Genomic DNA, 17,854 nt, shown 5'->3' on the forward strand with positions numbered 1-17,854 from the left:
GCGTTGGCACATGTGCCACGGGTAAGGGCATCAGGAGGTTCGTTGAGCTTCCCGGGACGATACAAGATCTCGTAGTTGTAGGTGGAGAGCTCAATCCTCCACCGTAAGATCTTATCGTTCTTTATCTTGCCCCACTGTGCATTATCGAACATGAAAGCTACCGACCGTTGGTCAGTGAGGAGCATGAATCTCCTGCCGGCCAGGTAGTGACGAATGTGATATAAAATAGTTACTTTAGAGTTACTAGTTAATGTAATGTAGAAATAAGCCACTTTGATTTTTGCAGTTAGGGACAAAGGAATTTGAGACCGCATGGAAAAAGCAGGAAGAGGTGTGTCTATGAGGGTGATGCTTCATTGATAGGGGCCAGAGAAAGGGATTGGAAGTGAGCCAATCAGAATAGATCGAACAGGTCAGGAGGGACATAGGCTGACCTATGTCCGTCGAGTATGTGAAACTTGATACCATTTGAACTGATTTTGCAGAGATCTCTTTGTCTGTTAGTTCAGTCGTTTTCTGGAATGAAAGAGGCTGGATGTCTCTTACATTTCTGTAAGATGATTCAAGCTTGCAAGCTAAATAAATAACTTCTGTTTACGTGCGAATCCGTCTCAACTTTTAATGAGGCCAGACTGACAGAGAAAGAAATTTGGAGATCAACATTTGGTGCCGAAAACCGGGATTTCTCTGGGCGATCCTGTTCCAACTGCGAAATCAGAATTAGACTGATTATGAACAGGAGGACGGGAACAAAGGGCCCTCAATGTAGAAATGGAAAACGACCAGCATTGATTGTTCCCCTCTTCTTATCGTCTGATTAGTCTGGTCACTCGCGGTTGGCACAGAAAGACCGCCTCGACGAAATCACAGGTCAGTCTGGGGATTAGCACTTTAATTGATGGGATTTCATATTGTTGTTTCGGCTTGGGTTAGGGTTTTGGGCTGATGGGACTTTAAATAATAAAGGTTCAGTCTATTATCGGGGTTCAGAGGCTGATGTGACTTTAAATAATAAAGGTTCAGTCTATTATCGGGGTTCAGAGGCTGATGTGACTTTAAATAATAAAGGTTCAGTCTATTATCGGGGTTCAGAGGCTGATGTGACTTAAATAATAAAGGTTCAGTCTATTATTAGGGTTCAGAGGCTGATGAGACTTTAAATAATAAAGGTTCAGTCTATTATATGGGTTCAGGGGCTGATGGGACTTCAATAGATGGGGGTTCAGTCCAGTATAACTGTTTTTAAATCTGAAGATGGTTCAACTCTATGTGTGAGTGTTTTAAATATATAGTTGATTAAGCTAAAATTGTCTCCTTGGACTGTAAAGTTCCGAGGTCTAGTTGAGATTGTGAGGTTGAAGCAGAAGTCTCTCAAAGGGTTAACAGCAGCAGGCGGAGTTGAAAACAGACAGTGCTTCTCACTCAGGCCTTGAGATAACAGTCTGCAGTGTAATCGGATACCTTTCCTTTGAGTCAGTGAACACCAGCAAAGTTACGTTTTGAATTAATTAAAGGAAACCAGTGGGTTTCTCCACCTCTTTGATAAAAGTTATTATTTTCGAAAGCAATTGATTGAAATTGCCAGAATCTTAAATTTTACTTACTTGAAATAAGGTTTATCTCATTTTATCTGGAGATTAATAGAAACTTAAAGAAGATCATGGACACCATTTTAAAAAGTGTCAATCTGAAGATGATAATTGATTTTGCTAATACTTATGATAGTTGATTTTTCTAATACTTATGTGTATGTAACAGAAAAAAAACTTGTTAAAAGAAAAAATTGTTAAGATAAAGAAATAATTAAGTTGTAAATGTTATACAAGTTTGTGTTAAGCAAATTGTAAATTTAGTTCTGAGTTGAGATCAGAGCTAAGCTTGCAAGTTGCAGTAATTCAATTTGAATTTTCAAACATTTTTAAGTTTTAAAAAAAAAAGAGAGCAAATAGAGAAAAGAAGGACACAGATCTTGAATGCGTTGAATAGCACATTTCAAAGGCCCATAAATCTTTCTGTTATCTTAGACCTAAAACCTAGGAAGATTGATGAGCCATAGGAATGTCTGGGGCGTTTTAATGAAATCTACCGGGGGCAGTCAGGCGATTTGCTGTATCAAACTGGTCAGAATTCCCCTCAATACTGTGCTATGTTAATGCATTGCCTACCACCTTCTGTGGTTACTGCTGTGAAATGTAATAACATGAATTGGACAGAGAACGACCCTTCCCAGATGGCAAGGGCAGTCAGATTTTACTGGAAGGAGGGTGTAGGCCAAGAAGGAGGCTCAGTTACAAAGGTTAAGACTGAGTATGTAATGAAAAAGGATGATCTGCGATCCCAACAAGCGGCAGAAATGGTAGTTTACCAGCAGGAGCTCCAATATAGTGACTTTGGGTGGGTGGATCAGCGAAGAGGAGGATGAGACAACAGTGCTATATTTCTATCACCCCCCAGTGGTGGACGTTAGACATTGAACAGCCACTATCACTGCATCACGTTACCCTGGCCTATGACAGAACTGGACGAAACAGGGAGTTGGAGGACAAATACTGGCCATTACTTGAGACCGAATGGCCAGTCAAGGTTACAGCCACAGTCACGGGAAAAGAAGGTACAGCCGATTTTGTTACAATATCACCACATTTATGGCCACAGTCAGCTTCGGTAAGCCCTCATATTACACGTCAGGTCCATGACCAGTACCATGCCAGGGATATGGGGCGAATGGTCAGCATCTTACCGCAGCTCGTCAGAATAGGTATGAGATATACCTTTTGAACAATCCACGTCTGACATTTAAATACTGTACCACTATCAATCCAGCCTGTTTTCTTAGTGGTCCCCCTGTCCATGAAGACGCACCTGGCCACGACTGTTTAGCCTTGATTCAGGAAACTACCACAATAAGGGGCGATTTGAGTGACATTTCGTCAGAACAACCTGACATGATTATGTGTGGTCAAATATCCCACCGGGGTTTAGTTAATGACCTACTGCAGGCCCTCCTTCTGCCAGCGCAGATTTCCGTTATTAAATGTGCTGCCCACACGAATGGTACAACCCCAGTTGACGTTGGTAATGAACGAGCAGATTGTGCAGCGCGCACAGCCGCACAAATTCAGCAAGTGATGGTGCCTAAAATGTTAAGTCAGACTAAACGATCTACTATGAATGTGTCTGCTTCTGACAAGCCAATGCCAACCATCCAAGACGTCATAAGGTTACAGGAGGACGCTCCTGAGAGTGATAAACAAATGTGGAAACGGTTAGGTTGTACATATGATTCTGTTTCCTCTTTATGGACCACGCCTGCACATCAGACTTGTATGTCTGATGTACTGGCTTTATGGGTCATCGAATGTGTACACTTTGCAACTCATTGTGGGGCTCGGGGGACTAGTGATTTGTTGCTGGACACTTGGTGGCACCCTAAAATGCAGGGGTTCGCCCAAAGTATCAGTAATCGGTGTTTGATTTGTCAGCAATATAACACCGGAAAAGGTATCCCTTGTGGGAAGGGGCAAACCCCGTTGCCCAGTGGTCCCTTTGAGACGCTCCAAATGGATTACATTGAGTTGGAAAGGTGTCAATGTTATAAATATGTTTTGGTCATTGTGGATGTGTTCAGCAGATGGGTTGAGGCGTATCCGACTATCTATAGTAAAGCTGCTACTGTGGTTAAAGTCTTGATGAGGGAAATCATTCCCCGGTACGGTATACCAGCTCAGTTAAGTTCTGATAATGGGCCTCATTTTATTGGACAAATTAACAAGGAGTTTTGCTCCCAGTTGGGCATACGCCAGCAGTTACACTGTGCTTACAGACCACAGGCAGCCAGGGTGGTTGAAAGACACAATCAGACCCTCAAAACTAAATTGGCTAAATTAAGAGCAGACACGGGACTGACATGGCTTAAGTTGCTCCCCGTTGCCCTCTTCCAGCTGCGGGTTACACCTGCGGGACCGGCCCGGCTCTCTCCCGCCGAGATTCTCTATGGCAGGCCTCTTAGAACTCCCTGGAGCCTGCAGGTTCCCAGACGGGTTCAGTTTCATCAGATGACTGAGGAAATGACCACCTATGTTCTAGCCCTTACGCAAGTGCTCAAGGAACTCCATGGCCAAGTCCGCGCGGCTCACGAGCCATTGCCCAGTACCTAGCTCACTTTCAGTCCAGCCCGGTAGTTATGTAATGGTCAAAAATTGGACTAGGAAGGGGTCGGAGCCGCGATGGGACGGGCCCTTCCAAGTTCTCCTTACCACCCCCACAGCAGTTAAAGTGGAGGGGCGAAGTGCTTGGGTCCACCTACATCACTGTAAATTGAGCCCATCTCCACTACTGTAAAAGGTCGGATACTAACCTGCCTCCCTTCTCCAGTGCTATTTTACAGGTGTGGAGCATGATGGAGTGGCTACGCATCGTCTGTCTGATATTTGGCCTCACTTCGCTTGGCGTGTTATTGGCGATGGACATGGAAAAGGGGAATATTATGTATCTGTGTAGCCCCAACCAATCTACAAGGATACATCACCTATGCACAGGTGATGTTCTTCACTGCCCCCATATACGAGGACATGGTATCGACTCATGGAAGGTCATCAAAGTTAAGGAGAATGCGGGAGTCATGAAGCAGTTGCACCGGTCCCGGCGATGGGAAGGGAACATTATATGGACATTGCCTTGTTTTTGGAATACATGTAAATTTGATTTTGGATGTGTTAAAAGTGGTACAATAAAGGTAACATCAGGCTGTCAGAAGAGTGTAGGAAGAGACCATGAGAAAGAGAAAGGGACTAGAGAGAGGACGGGGCGTGTGAGAAGGGAAGTACAGCTAGAACGTAGGTTACCGGGAGATGCACTTAAGTTAATTAAAGGCCAAACTGAGGAAAACCCGGGTAGTATGAATCTCTTCTACCAGATTTACCACCGTCTGTATGGCCAGGGACGGGTTGTCTGCTACCCAAACCCCGCAGCGGTGTCTAGGTTATTTTCTGTTTCACCGCTTTGGGGCACTCCCCAAACGGTGGTTCATTGTCAGCGTTCCGAGCCATTGCCCGAGCAAGTCACTCTTCCTTACGATCCGGATTCAGCACCACCGGCTATTTGCCTTCCCCTCCCTCGGGATAATTCCCATTCACAGTACGATAGGCTGCGACGGTGGAGGGCGTACATACCTAGCCACTTCACTCCCAATAGGGATTCCCGGTCGTACGAGAATTGCTTTAGCAGTGAAGGATATGGCTGTTTGCTGGTAGAGGTGGACACAAATATAACATGTCTGTTTCCCACCTGTACGGACAGGAGGTGCCATATCACCCAGGCGTCTGGCCAATGCGTTTGTTATAGCACCACTTGCGTTCCATTGAACGCTGGCCTCCAGCTCCTTTGTGGCTGGGCGAATGTCTCTCATATCACTGTTGGGAATAGGGCTTTCTGCATTGCTGGGCGGCCCGAATGGGCATTTCAAAATTGGATTAACTGGGCTACTGGGAGGTCCTTACGCAACCGGTATGCTCTTGACTATCTTCTGGCCCGTGAGGGTGGGGTATGCGCCATAGTACAGGGCAAGTGTATCATGGGAGTTCAGGACTTGACCGCTAACATCACTAAATTTATGGATCGCATACGGGATCACTTGGACGGGATGCAGGATCCTGACTCTTGGGGTAACTGGGGATCTGGAGGATGGAAGGACTGGTTGATAAATATGGCCATGTATCTAGTGGTAGCTATCGGCTGCATCTTTGTGGGCCTGGCCATCCTTAAATGTGTGATGGGTAGAATGCGGGGTGCACTGGATCAGATCACCGCCCCAATCACCGATAAAAAAATTTAACTGTTAAAATCCATGAGGGTGAAGCAGATGAAGGGGGGCTAAGACAGGAATTGGAAATGCAGCGACAAATCTTTTTAGATGAGGAACCGTAGCTATAGATTGGATAGTTCGGTTATCATGGAATGATAAAAGGAGGGAATGACGAATGTGATATAAAATAGTTACTTTAGAGTTACTAGTTAATGTAATGTAGAAATAAGCCACTTTGATTTTTGCAGTTAGGGACAAAGGAATTTGAGACCGCATGGAAAAAGCAGGAAGAGGTGTGTCTATGAGGGTGATGCTTCATTGATAGGGGCCAGAGAAAGGGATTGGAAGTGAGCCAATCAGAATAGATCGAACAGGTCAGGAGGGACATAGGCTGACCTATGTCCGTCGAGTATGTGAAACTTGATACCATTTGAACTGATTTTGCAGAGATCTCTTTGTCTGTTAGTTCAGTCGTTTTCTGGAATGAAAGAGGCTGGATGTCTCTTACATTTCTGTAAGATGATTCAAGCTTGCAAGCTAAATAAATAACTTCTGTTTACGTGCGAATCCGTCTCAACTTTTATTGAGGCCAGACTGACAGAGAAAGAAATTTGGAGATCAACAGTAGTGCCTCCAATGCCGCACAGCTTCTGCTATGGCTTGGGCTTCCTTTTCAACGGGGGACTAACGGATTTCGGAGGCATGGAGGGTGCATGAGAAGACGGCCACGGGCCTGCCCGCCTGGTTGAGGGTGGCCGCCAGAGCAAAGTCGGATGCGTCGCTCTCGACCTGGAAGGGAAGGGACTCATCGATTGCGTGCATCGTGGCCTTTGCGATGTCTGCCTTTATGCGACTGAAGGCCTGGCGGTCCTCTGCCGACAGGGGGAAAGCCGTGGATTGGATTAGTGGGCGGGCCTTGTCCGCATAATTGGGGACCCACTGGGCGTAATATGAGAAAAACCCCAGGCAACGTTTCAGAGTCTTGGAGCAGTGGGGGAGGGGAAACTCCATGAAGGGGCGCATGCGTTTGGGATCAGGGCCTATGACTCCATCGTGCACTACGTAGCCAAGGATGGCTAGACAATCGGTGCTGAATACGCATTTCTCCTTGTTATAGATCAGGTTAAGGAGACTGGCGGTATGGAGGAATTTGCGGAGGATGGTGTCGTGGTCCTGTTGGTCGTGGCCGCAGATGGTGACGTTGTCGAGGTACGGAAACATGGCCCGCAAACCATACCGGCCAACCATTCAGTCCATCTCCCGTTGGAAGACCGAGACCCCATTTGTGACACCGAAGGGAACCCTTCGAAAGTGGTAGAGCCGCCCATCTGCTTCGAATGCAGTGTACTTGCGGTCGTCCGGGCGAATGGGGAGCTGGTGGTAGGCGGATTTGAGGTCCACCATGGTAAAACCTTGCTTTGTGCAATCTGATTGACCAAATCAGATATACGGGGGAGAGGGTACGAGTCGAGCTGCATATATCTGTTGATGGTCTGGCTGTAATCGATGACCATCCTGTGCTTCTCCCCAGTCTTTACAACCACCACTTGAGCTCTCCAGGGACTGTTGTTAGCCTCGATCATACCTTCCTTCAGTAACCGCTGGACTTCCAACCTGATGAAGGACCGGTACTGGGCACTGTGCTGTCTGCTCCTGGTGGCGACAGGTTTGCAATCAGGGGTGAGGTTTGCAAACAGGGAAGGTGGGTCAATCTTGAGGTTTGCGAGGCTGCAGACAGTGAGAGGGGGTATAGGGCCACCGAATTTAAAAGTTAAGCTCTGGAGGTTACATTATCATAGAATTTACAGTCCAATCCCAGGAGAGTGGCAGCGCAGAGGTGAGGGAGGACGTAGAGTCAGAAATTGTTAAACTCTCTTCCCTGGACTGTGAGGTTAGCTATGCAGTACCCCTTTATCTCCACAGAGTGAGACCTGGAGGCCAGGGAGATTTTCTGGCTAACTGGGTATATAGTGAGGGAGCAGCGCCTTACCTTATTGGGGTGGATAAAGCTCTCCGTGCTCTCGGAATCGATCAGGCAGGATGTCGTGTGTCCGTTAATGAGTACTGTCGTCATAGCGGTCGAAAGAGTTCGGGGCCGAGACTGGTCCAGTGTCACCGAGGCGAGTCGTGGCAGAAGCTGATGGATCTCCTCGGGCGGTGTGCGGTCATCCGAATCGGGGTCTTGAGACTCCAGCCAAGATGGCGGTGCCCACGGGTCGCACATGGCCGTGGGTGGGCAAGATGGCGGCGCCCATGAATTGCACATGGCCTCTGGGGGACAAGATGGCGGCACCCAGGGTCCGCATGTAGCTCACGGGACCAAAGATGGCGGCGCCCATGGGCCACATGTGGCCTGCGAGGAGGGGAATGGCAGAGGCCCCGGTTCGCCTGTGGAGACAGCGGCGACCGACCAGGCCTGGCATACCGCCACAAAATGCCCCTTTTTCCCACAGACCTTGCAAGTTGCGGAACGGGCCGGGCAGCGTTGCTGGGGTTGCTTGGCTTGACCGCAAAAATAGCATCGGGGCCCCCTGGGGTTGCCTGGCAGCCACGCGGCACAAACGTGTGGGAGGTTTGGGGTTGCGTCGGGATCGGCTGCGGGTGGGGTCCACGCTGCCCATGGGGATACCGCGCGGTTGGGGACGTACGCTCGGGCGTTGCGAGAGGCTACGTCTAAGGAGCTTGCGAGTGCCCGTGCCTCCTTGATACACAGCGTTTCCTTTTCCAGCAACTACTGGCGGATCTGCAAGGACAGCATACCTGCAATGAAGGCATCCCGGATTAGAAGTTCGGTGTGGTCGTTGGCTGAAACTTGCGGACAGTCACAGTTCCTACCTAGTACTAGCAATGCACGGTAGAATTTGTCTAGCTATTTCCCCGGAATTTGTCATCTGGTAGCTATCCATTGAAACACGCCAGCCAGTGTTTAAAGGTCGCCGCTGAGTTTGCCGCATGGGGGCTAAGTTGTAGACACTCTGGCTTGATGCACAGCTCCATTTTTCAAATCAGTTCAATAAATTGATGCACGATCAATAACTCCCAAAGCGAGATTGTAGGACAATTGAAGGCTTTATTGAACTAGATGTTTCCCCCAGCAGCACAGGTACAGAATGCAGCGGCTAGGGAAACACAGACTCTTATACTCCGCCTTTCTGGGTGGAACCAGCAGGCAGCCTCCACCAATGATCTTATAGTATCAGATACCTCGAACACCAATGATCTTACAGTATCAGGTACCTCCAACCTAGGTACCGTAATACCCCTAATACAGACTACCACATGTAGATGGTCAGCAGACAAATTTAATCAGTCAGCGATGGATGTACTCTCTGACACAGATTGGAATATCCGGACCATTGTCACTGCTCTTACTCGTCATAATAGCCACTCATGTATATAATGAGATGCAGATAGGCAGTGATTGACACACAGGATAACCAATGAACACACATGACACAGAACAACCAATCACCAAACAGGACACCACCACTATAAAGCCCACAGGGCATTAAGACTCTCTCTCTCTCACAGGACACAGCTACTGAGATAGTTGGAGTGCACAAGCCAATGAGTACCATCTCCATGTGGTAGAGAGCTAGTCTGGTTTAGCCAGTAGGAGTTTATCAGTTTAGATTAATAGAGTGTCAACCCAGAGCAGATTATGTACAGCAATCAGCAAGTTCAATAAAACAGTGTTGGACCATCTCCTGTGCCAGAAGCCTGTTTCTAGTTTCACTGCATCCAGTTGCAGTCAACGTTGAACCAACTCACTTAACACATCATGGTACCAGGGAGCTATTAATTCTAACGAACCTACCTCGAGTGAATCTGCAACGACCAGCAAGCAGCCATCCAACGGCATGGAAAAGATCCAGCCTCCTCCGCAACTCCGGCAACCTCGGCGCCAACTGGAAAGTCTTCAAACAGAAGTTCCTCCTGTATATCGAGGCCTCCGACCTCGAGGCAGCATCGGATGCCAGAAAGATTACGCAGTTCCTGTCGACTGCGGGGGATCACGCCATCCACATCTACAACTCGCTCACGTTTGCCGATGGCGAAGACAAGACGAAGTTCAAGACAGTTCAGCTGAAATTCGACAGCCACTGCGAAATTGAGGTGAATGAGATCTTTGAACAGTACATCTTCCAACAGAGGCTTCAGGGTAAGGATGAACCTTTTCAGTCCTTCTTGACTCATCTCCGCATCCTAGCGCAGTCACGTAATTATGACTCGACAGCTGATTCCATGATCCGGGATCAGATCGATTTCAGGGTCTAGTCCGATTCCCTGCGGGAGCAGCCCTTCAAATCAAACAGTTGACCCTCTCTGTCACCATCGAAACATGCGTTGTCCATGAGCATGTCAGAAATCGTTTCTCCCGCATCAGGGCGTCTGAAACTGCAAAACTGGCCTCCTATGAGGCAGAAAGGGTGCAGGCCATCGCAAAAATGTAAGGCCTGAGCATTGAGGAGAGTGGCCGTTTTGCGTGCTTTTACCGGGTCCCTACGCATGCGCGCCACGACCGGGTGGATGATGAGGCCGAAGACCCTAATGCGTATGTGCGAACGTCGGCCGACTGCACTGCGCATGCACGCTGGCGCTGGCGCACAGAACGCGCTGACGTCAGCGTCATGACTTGTCCAAATTGTGGCTCTGCCCATTTAAAGTGGCAATGTCCAGCCAAAGGCAGGCGATGTCTACAGTGTGGATGACTGGGTCCGCTCCACCGAGCAACAGCCAGCGATCCCAGCTGCAGCGCAGGCGTGTCCGCTGCGTACAACAAGGCATGCAGGATTTTGATCCCGATAGCCCAACGGACCCCGATGCTGACTGCCTCGAGTCTCCATATCGGGTGGGCACCATCACTACACGCGAGCTGGTCTCCACCGCGCCTGCAAACCGCCGTTCAATCCTCAGTGTGGATCCTGACGACGAGGGGTGTGCTGTCATCACGGTCAATCAGTCTCGCATCTGGTTTAAATTGGACACTGGCGCGTCTGCAAACCTCATATCGCAGTCAGACCTCGACAGCATCCGAAACCAACCTAGCATTCTTCCACCAGCCTGCCAGCTCCTTGACGACAATGGCAATGCCATAGCTGCCAGTGGATCGTGTCAGCTAGGTGCATCTCACAAGGCAATCAAGGCGACGTTAAGATTCGAGATCGTCCGGCCTGACAAGGCACCCCTGCTCGGTGCTCGCGCATACAAACTCCTAAATCTGGTCCAGCGAGTCCATGCCATGTCCCCGAAACCGGCGACTGCCTCGCCCAATGCGAATCTCCAGGCTGTGATAGATGACATTCTCACACAATACCACATTGTTTGATGGGATGGGCACGCTCCCATATCGCTACAAGATATTGCTCAAGCCGAATGCCACCCCAGTCATCCATGCACCACGTCGGGTGCCGGCTCCCCTCAAGGATCGTCTGAAAACGCAGCTACGAGAGCTACAGGACCAGGGCATCATCTCAAAGGTCACGGAACAAACAGACTGGGTCAGCTCCATGGTCTGCGTCAAGAAACCCTCTGGTGAACTCCGCATTTGCATCGATCACAAAGACCTGAATCGCAACATCATGCGAGAGCATTACCCGATCCCGAAGCGGGAAGAATTAACCTGTGAGATGGCTCATGCCAAATTCTTTACCAACTGCCTCCCGTGGTTTCTGGCAGATACAGCTGGACGAGTCCAGTTGGAAGCTGTGCACGTTTAACACTCCGTTCGGCAGGTATTGCTACAGCCGCATGCCTTTTGGTATCATCTCAGCTTCCAAAGTATTTCATCGCATAATGGAGCAAATGATGGAGGGCATTGAGGGGGTGCGAGTCTACGTGGGCGACGTGATTATCTGGTCCACGACGCCGGAGGATCACATTGCTTGCCTCAAACAGGTTTTCCAGAGGATTCCTGAACTTGGCCTCCAGCTCAACAGGGCCAAATGCTCATTTGGTCGGTCCGCTATCAAGTTTCTGGGTGACCACATTTCACAGCAGGGTGTGCAACCTGGCGCTGACAAGGTGCTGGCCATCAATGCCATGAAGACACCAGAGGACAAAAAGGCGGTCCTCCGTTTCCTTGGGATGGTAAATTTGCTCGGAAAATCCATTCCCAACAAGTCGACAGTGTTCCAATGGCTTCCCGCACATCAAGCGGAGTGGCTTGAGCTGAAGGCGAAGCTCACCACAGCCCCAGTACTGGCGTTCTTTGACCCAACCAAGGATACCAAGATATCCACCGACGCAAGCTAGGACGGCATTGGGGCGGTGCTCCTCCAGCGAGACGACTCCTCGTCCTGGGCTCCAGTGGCATATGCATCCAGGGCCATGACTCCGACCGAACAACGGTATGCCCAGATCGAAAAGGAGTGCTTGGACAGGAATAGTCAAGTTTCATGACTACGTATACGGTCTGCCAAAGTTCATGGTAGAAACAGACCACAGGCCTTTAGTCCACATAATCCAGAAGGATTTAAATGACGACACCTCGGCTGCAGCGAATTCTTCTACGTCTCCGCCGATATGACTTTGAACTCGTCTACACACCGGGTAAGGAGCTGATCATCGCGGATGCCCTATCCTGATCCATCACCACGCCGTGTGAACAGGGCGACTTCAGTCGCCACATTGAGGCACAGGTGCAGTTGTGTGCCAGCAACCTCCCAGCCACTGATGAACGAGTTGTCCAAATACGCGAAGAAACTGCCAAAGATCCTCTACTGCAGCGTGTGATGCAACACCTCGCCCATGACTGGCAAAAGGGGCAGTGCCCCCAGTTCTTCAACATTAAAGACGAGTTAACGGTTGTTGAGGGGATCCTGCTTCAACTAGATAGAATCGTCATTCCCCAAAGCATGCAAACCATGGTGCTCAGAAAGATCCATGAGGGTCACCTTGGGGTCGAGCAATGTCGACGCAGAGCTCGGCAGGCTGTTTACTGGCCTGGCATCAGCCAGGACATTGCCAACACGGTCCTCAACTGCACAACATGCCAGAAATTTCAACCAGCTCAGCCCAAGGAAACACTGCAACAGCACGAGATTGTGACTTCTCCATGGTTCAAGGTGGGGTAGACCTCTTTCACGCAAATGGGCATGAATACGTGTTCTTGGTCGACTACTTCTCCAGCTACCCGGAAGTGGTGAAACTGTCGGACCTCACGTCCAAGTCAGTCATCAAAGCCTGCAAAGAGACGTTTGCCAGGCACGGGATACCACTCACAGTAATGAGTGACAACGGTCCATGTTTCTCCAGCGTAGTGTGGTCCGATTTTGCACGATCCTACCACTTCAGGCATATCACATCCAGTCCCCATTACCTGCAATCAAATGGGAAGGCCGAAAAGGGGGTCCATATTGTCAAGCGGTTGCTGTGCAAGGCTGCAGACTCAGCCTTGGATTTCAACCTCGTGCTGTTGGCATACAGGGCAACCCCTCTGTCGACTGGTTTGTCTCCGGCGCAGCTGCTCATGAACCGCAACCTGAGGACGAATGTTCCAGCCATCCCATGTTCCAGACCTTGACCACCTCACTGTGCTGCAGAAAGTGCAGCGATCCAGGGACCAGCAGAAGATCACGTATGATGCTCATGCCACTGATCTGCCTGCGCTGGCTCCAGAAGATGTTGTTCGCGTCCAATTGCCTGAGGGAGGTTGGTCAGCCCCAGCTGTTGTCGTCAGACAGGCCGCCCCCAGGTCCTTCGTTGTTCAAATGGCTGATGGCTCCATTCTACGGCGCAACAGGAGGGCGCTGCGCAAAGTTTCCTGCCCACCACCTGACCGCACTTCTCCGCATGTCATCATGCCGCCTCAGGACATCTCGCCTCACGTGACCACTGATCTGGCAGCGATCCCGCCTGTCCAGGTGCTTCCCCCCCTCCACCTCTGAGGCGATCGACAAAACTTTGTCGCCCGCTACAAAGACTGAATCAATAGACTTAAACCTTGTAAATTTAGTTCAGTTTGCTCTGTACCTGCACGATAGACACCTTCCCATGTACATATGTTCATTCATTCACCACTTGTACATAGTCATGCATGTATATACCGCCACGTTCCAAAATTCATTTTAAAAAGGGGAGATGTCATAATATCCACTCATGTATATAATGAGATGCAGACAGGCAGTGATTGACACACAGGATAACCAATGAACACACACAACACAGAACAACCAATCACCAGACAGGACACCACCACTATAAAGCCCATAGGGCATTAAGACTCGCTCTCTCTCACAGGACACAGCTACTGAGATAGTTAGAGTGCACAAGCCACTGAGCACCACCTCCATGTGGTAGAGAGCTAGTCTGGTCAAGTCAGTAGGAGGTTATCAGTTAGATTGATAGCGTGTTAACTCACAGCAGATTATGTACAACAATCAGCAAGTTCAATAAAACAGTGTTGGACCATCTCCTGTGTCGGAAGCCTGTTTCTAGTTTCACTGCATCCAGTTGCAGTCAACGTTGAACCAACTCACTTAACACATCAGTACTGATGTCAGTAAAGTGTTTCAGCACTTCAGTCCACAAGCTGTGATGTAACATAATTCAGGGGAATGCCTAAGGTATCAACTTCTGGTTAAGAATGGTTCTTTTGCTTCAATGAAGTGCCAGAGCTACAAAACATCTCTTCCCTATTATTTTGGTAACTTCCTGAAAATAAAGCAACACAAATTTCTAATTTTCTTTACATGCAGATCAGAAAAGTAGCGACACTCTTCCCTTCCCATTCAAATTCTTACTGCTGATGAAATCTAACAATTTAAATCGAACAATGCTACATGTAATCAAACCAATTTGAAAGTTAAGCTAAACACATCTCGGTTAGCACTGTTGCTTCACAGCGCCAGGATCCCAGGTTCGATACCCGCTTGGGTCACTTGTCTGTGTGGAGTCTGCACGTTTTCCACCTGTCTGCGTGGGTTTCCTCCGGATACTCCGGTTTCCTCCCACAAGTCCCGAAAGACGTGCTTGTTCAGTGAATTGGACATTCTGAATTCTCCCTCCGTGTACCCAAACAGGCGCCGGAGTGTGGCGACTAGGGGATTTTCATAGTAACATCATTGCAGTGTTAATGTAAGCCTACTTGTGCCAATGATAAAGATTATTATTATCGAAGGAAAATCTTACCACTTGTGTCTCGTTAACAAATTGGGTAATGTAGACAATCAAGTCCTTGTAGGTTCTATTTCCAAGGGCGTCGATGATCATACTGATGTGAGATGTGTTATTCAATGACTTTAGAGTCAGTCCAGAGAGTTGCAGTGCACTCAGAAGGTCCAGTATTTCAAACTATTGAAAACAAATGCAGTTATTTTAAAACCATTAAAGCACTATGTGTTAAAGCACAGAGAATTTAAAATTAGTATCCAATATCTGTTTTGAAACCATACAATATATGGGTAAATGTAAACATCTTACTGCAGAGAAGTTCTTGTTCAGAAGTAGTAAATCTGGGTAGGAAACCTCTGTCATGAATTTATGAAAGTTCTTCAGTAACCAGTCACGGGTACCATTTGTGTTAGATGCGCATGGAATACCCAGGGAACCTGTAAAGCAAATTTCAACTTTGTTATTTAGCCAAATCTACATGTGTAGTAAATTCCTTATACAATTATACAATGATAATGGAGGATTCTGTAATTCTCTGAGATTATAATAGTTCTCTCAATATCACAGATTCCATTTCACAGCATTGGTCAGGATTCTCCGGTCTCCCAGCCATGTGTTTCTCGGTGGTGTGACATGGCATGCCGTTCGCTGGTGATGGGATTCCCTTCCGCTGCTGTTAATGGAAATTCCCATTGAAGCCACCCCACACCGCCGGGAAACCTGCGGGTAGGAGTGCACTGCCGCCTGGAATGCCACCGCCAGTGAACAGCCAGAGAATTCTGGCCAATGTGTTTCAATTCATTCCATGGGGGTCAATGGGTCAATTACTTTATTCCATTATGCTAGAGAGGGAATTTAACACCAACGCCTTTGATGGAGGCTAAGAATCCCGGTTAAATCAATTTTGTTTGGGGATCTACCATGGCTGCCGCACTCAACATAAGGTCAGAATTTAGCTGATGATTCCACAGTGTTCAACACCACTTGCAACTGTGCAGGTATTAACGCGGTCTGTGCCTACTTGCAGGAAAGTTATGGACAAAATTCACGTTTGAGCTGATAACTGACAAGTAACATTCACATCACATAAGTGACAGGCAATAACAATCTCCAACAAGGGAGAATTTAATCATCTCCCATGACCATTCAATGGTATTACTGCCACCAGAAAAATCCTGGGGATCATCATTAACCAGAATCGTAACAGGCCCAACTATATAGGGGGCGATTCTCCAATATTGGGCCCAAGAGTTTGCGCCGTCGTGAACACTGTTGCGTTTCACAACGGCACGAACCGGGCCCGGTTATGTACGATTCTGGCCCCAGCACGGCGCTGGAGCGGTTCACGCCGCTCCAGCCTCCTTTCGTGGTACCAAATGGGTGCCGGGCCAACCACGAATGCGCAGTTGGGCCGCCCCATCTTGCACACGTGCGGGGGACTTCTTTAGCACACTGGCCCCGACTTAAGATGGCGTCGGTGTTCAGGGGCCGGCCGCGCCAGAAAGTAGGCCCGGGGGGGGGAAAGAGACCGGCCTGCCGATCGGTGGGCCCTGATCGTGGGCCAGACCCCATCGGAGCCGCACCCCGGAGAATCGCACGCCGGCATCGGGACGTCGTGGCGCGGTTGCGGCAATTCTCTGGCCCGGCGCGGGGCTCGAAGAATCACCGCCATATTTTTTGAGAGGCTGAAACGTCTGTGGCTCCAATTCATCTCCTAACCCTCAAACTCTGTCCACCATCTGTAAGGCTCAAGTCAGGAACGTTATACAATTCTCTCCATTTGCCTGGATAAGTGCAGATCCAACAACAGTCAAAAAGCTTACTCCCATCCAGGACATAGAAACCTATTTGATTGGCATCCCATCTACCATTTAAACATTCTCTCCCCCCACAACCAGTGCACCATGATAGCAGTGTATACTAAACACAAGATGCACTGTGATTGTGGAAAAGCTGCATAGCACATTTTAAACATTGCAATCTCTACTAACTACAAGTTCATTGGGCAGCAGACACATGGAAATACCACCACCTACAAATCTCCTTCAAGGCTCTCACCGTCCTGAATTGGAACCATATTTTGCTCCTTAGTCAAAATCCTGGTCCTCCCTCCCTAACAGCACCATGAGTATTTGGACACTACATGGACCCGCTGGGCTAGTGTGTGGTCAATTCCAGTCTCACTTTATCCTGAGTCACAACACAAAATTGAAATTAATAAATAATTCCTCAAAAACACCTGGTTGGCCCTTAGCTACCCAATAACTACAGTCACCAGGCTTGTAAATTTAAACACAGTTAAGCTTATTCAGAACAACGACTATAATTAAATATGCATCAGATTCAACATGTCAACTATTATCTAATTCCTAATCCCTCCCAACTTAAACTCACTCTCTATACACACACACATACGACAGACAAACTTGGTCAAACGTTGCCTTGATGTCAAAGGCAGTCACTCTCACCTCACCTCTGGTATTAAGCTCTTTTGTCCATGTCAGTCAAAGCCCCAAATTTTGTGTTTTTGTCTGGCCCTTGGATCACTCCAACTTAGTCTGGTAATGTTGATTTGTTGGCCATGGCACTTTAAAGTTAAACTTGAGTACAGCTTTAAATGCTGTGCAGGTTTTAAAGATGGCTCCGCAGCAACCATTTTTCACCCCCAAAGAGTCTTCCCATACTTGTTGCATTTTGGCAGGCTCCAGTGGTGATGGCAAGCCCAACTACTTTGTATTTAATTTTCGGCAGTGATTTACTCATTGGGCCTTCTTGCGATATCAGCGGATTTTGGGGTGTTTTGCTCCAGATTATCGGCATTGGCTGGTGTTTGAACTTTACGTTTTTTCCCACTTTTTTTCTTATAGCATGCTCAGCCGCCACGTGGTATGGTGCCAATTCGGAACCAAGGCTGGCCACAGTTCTTTCAGAAACAGG

General features: G+C 48.4%; 1 protein-coding gene across 2 annotated transcripts in view; it reads right to left on the bottom strand.

The window, feature by feature from the left end:
• LOC140394069 (uncharacterized) overlaps positions 1 to 17,854 on the bottom strand; it is a 405,190-nt gene that overhangs the window by 293,497 nt on the left and 93,839 nt on the right. For both annotated transcript variants that reach the window (XM_072480880.1, XM_072480881.1), the window contains exons 17-18: positions 15,227 to 15,354; positions 14,936 to 15,097 (exon numbers count right to left, since the gene is read on the bottom strand). In XM_072480880.1, coding sequence (XP_072336981.1) covers positions 14,936 to 15,097; positions 15,227 to 15,354 — 290 coding nt within the window. The remainder of the gene's footprint in view (positions 1 to 14,935; positions 15,098 to 15,226; positions 15,355 to 17,854) is intronic.

This window comes from Scyliorhinus torazame, chromosome 17, assembly GCF_047496885.1.
Source record: "Scyliorhinus torazame isolate Kashiwa2021f chromosome 17, sScyTor2.1, whole genome shotgun sequence".
In the NCBI taxonomy this organism is placed as follows: domain Eukaryota; kingdom Metazoa; phylum Chordata; class Chondrichthyes; order Carcharhiniformes; family Scyliorhinidae; genus Scyliorhinus; species Scyliorhinus torazame.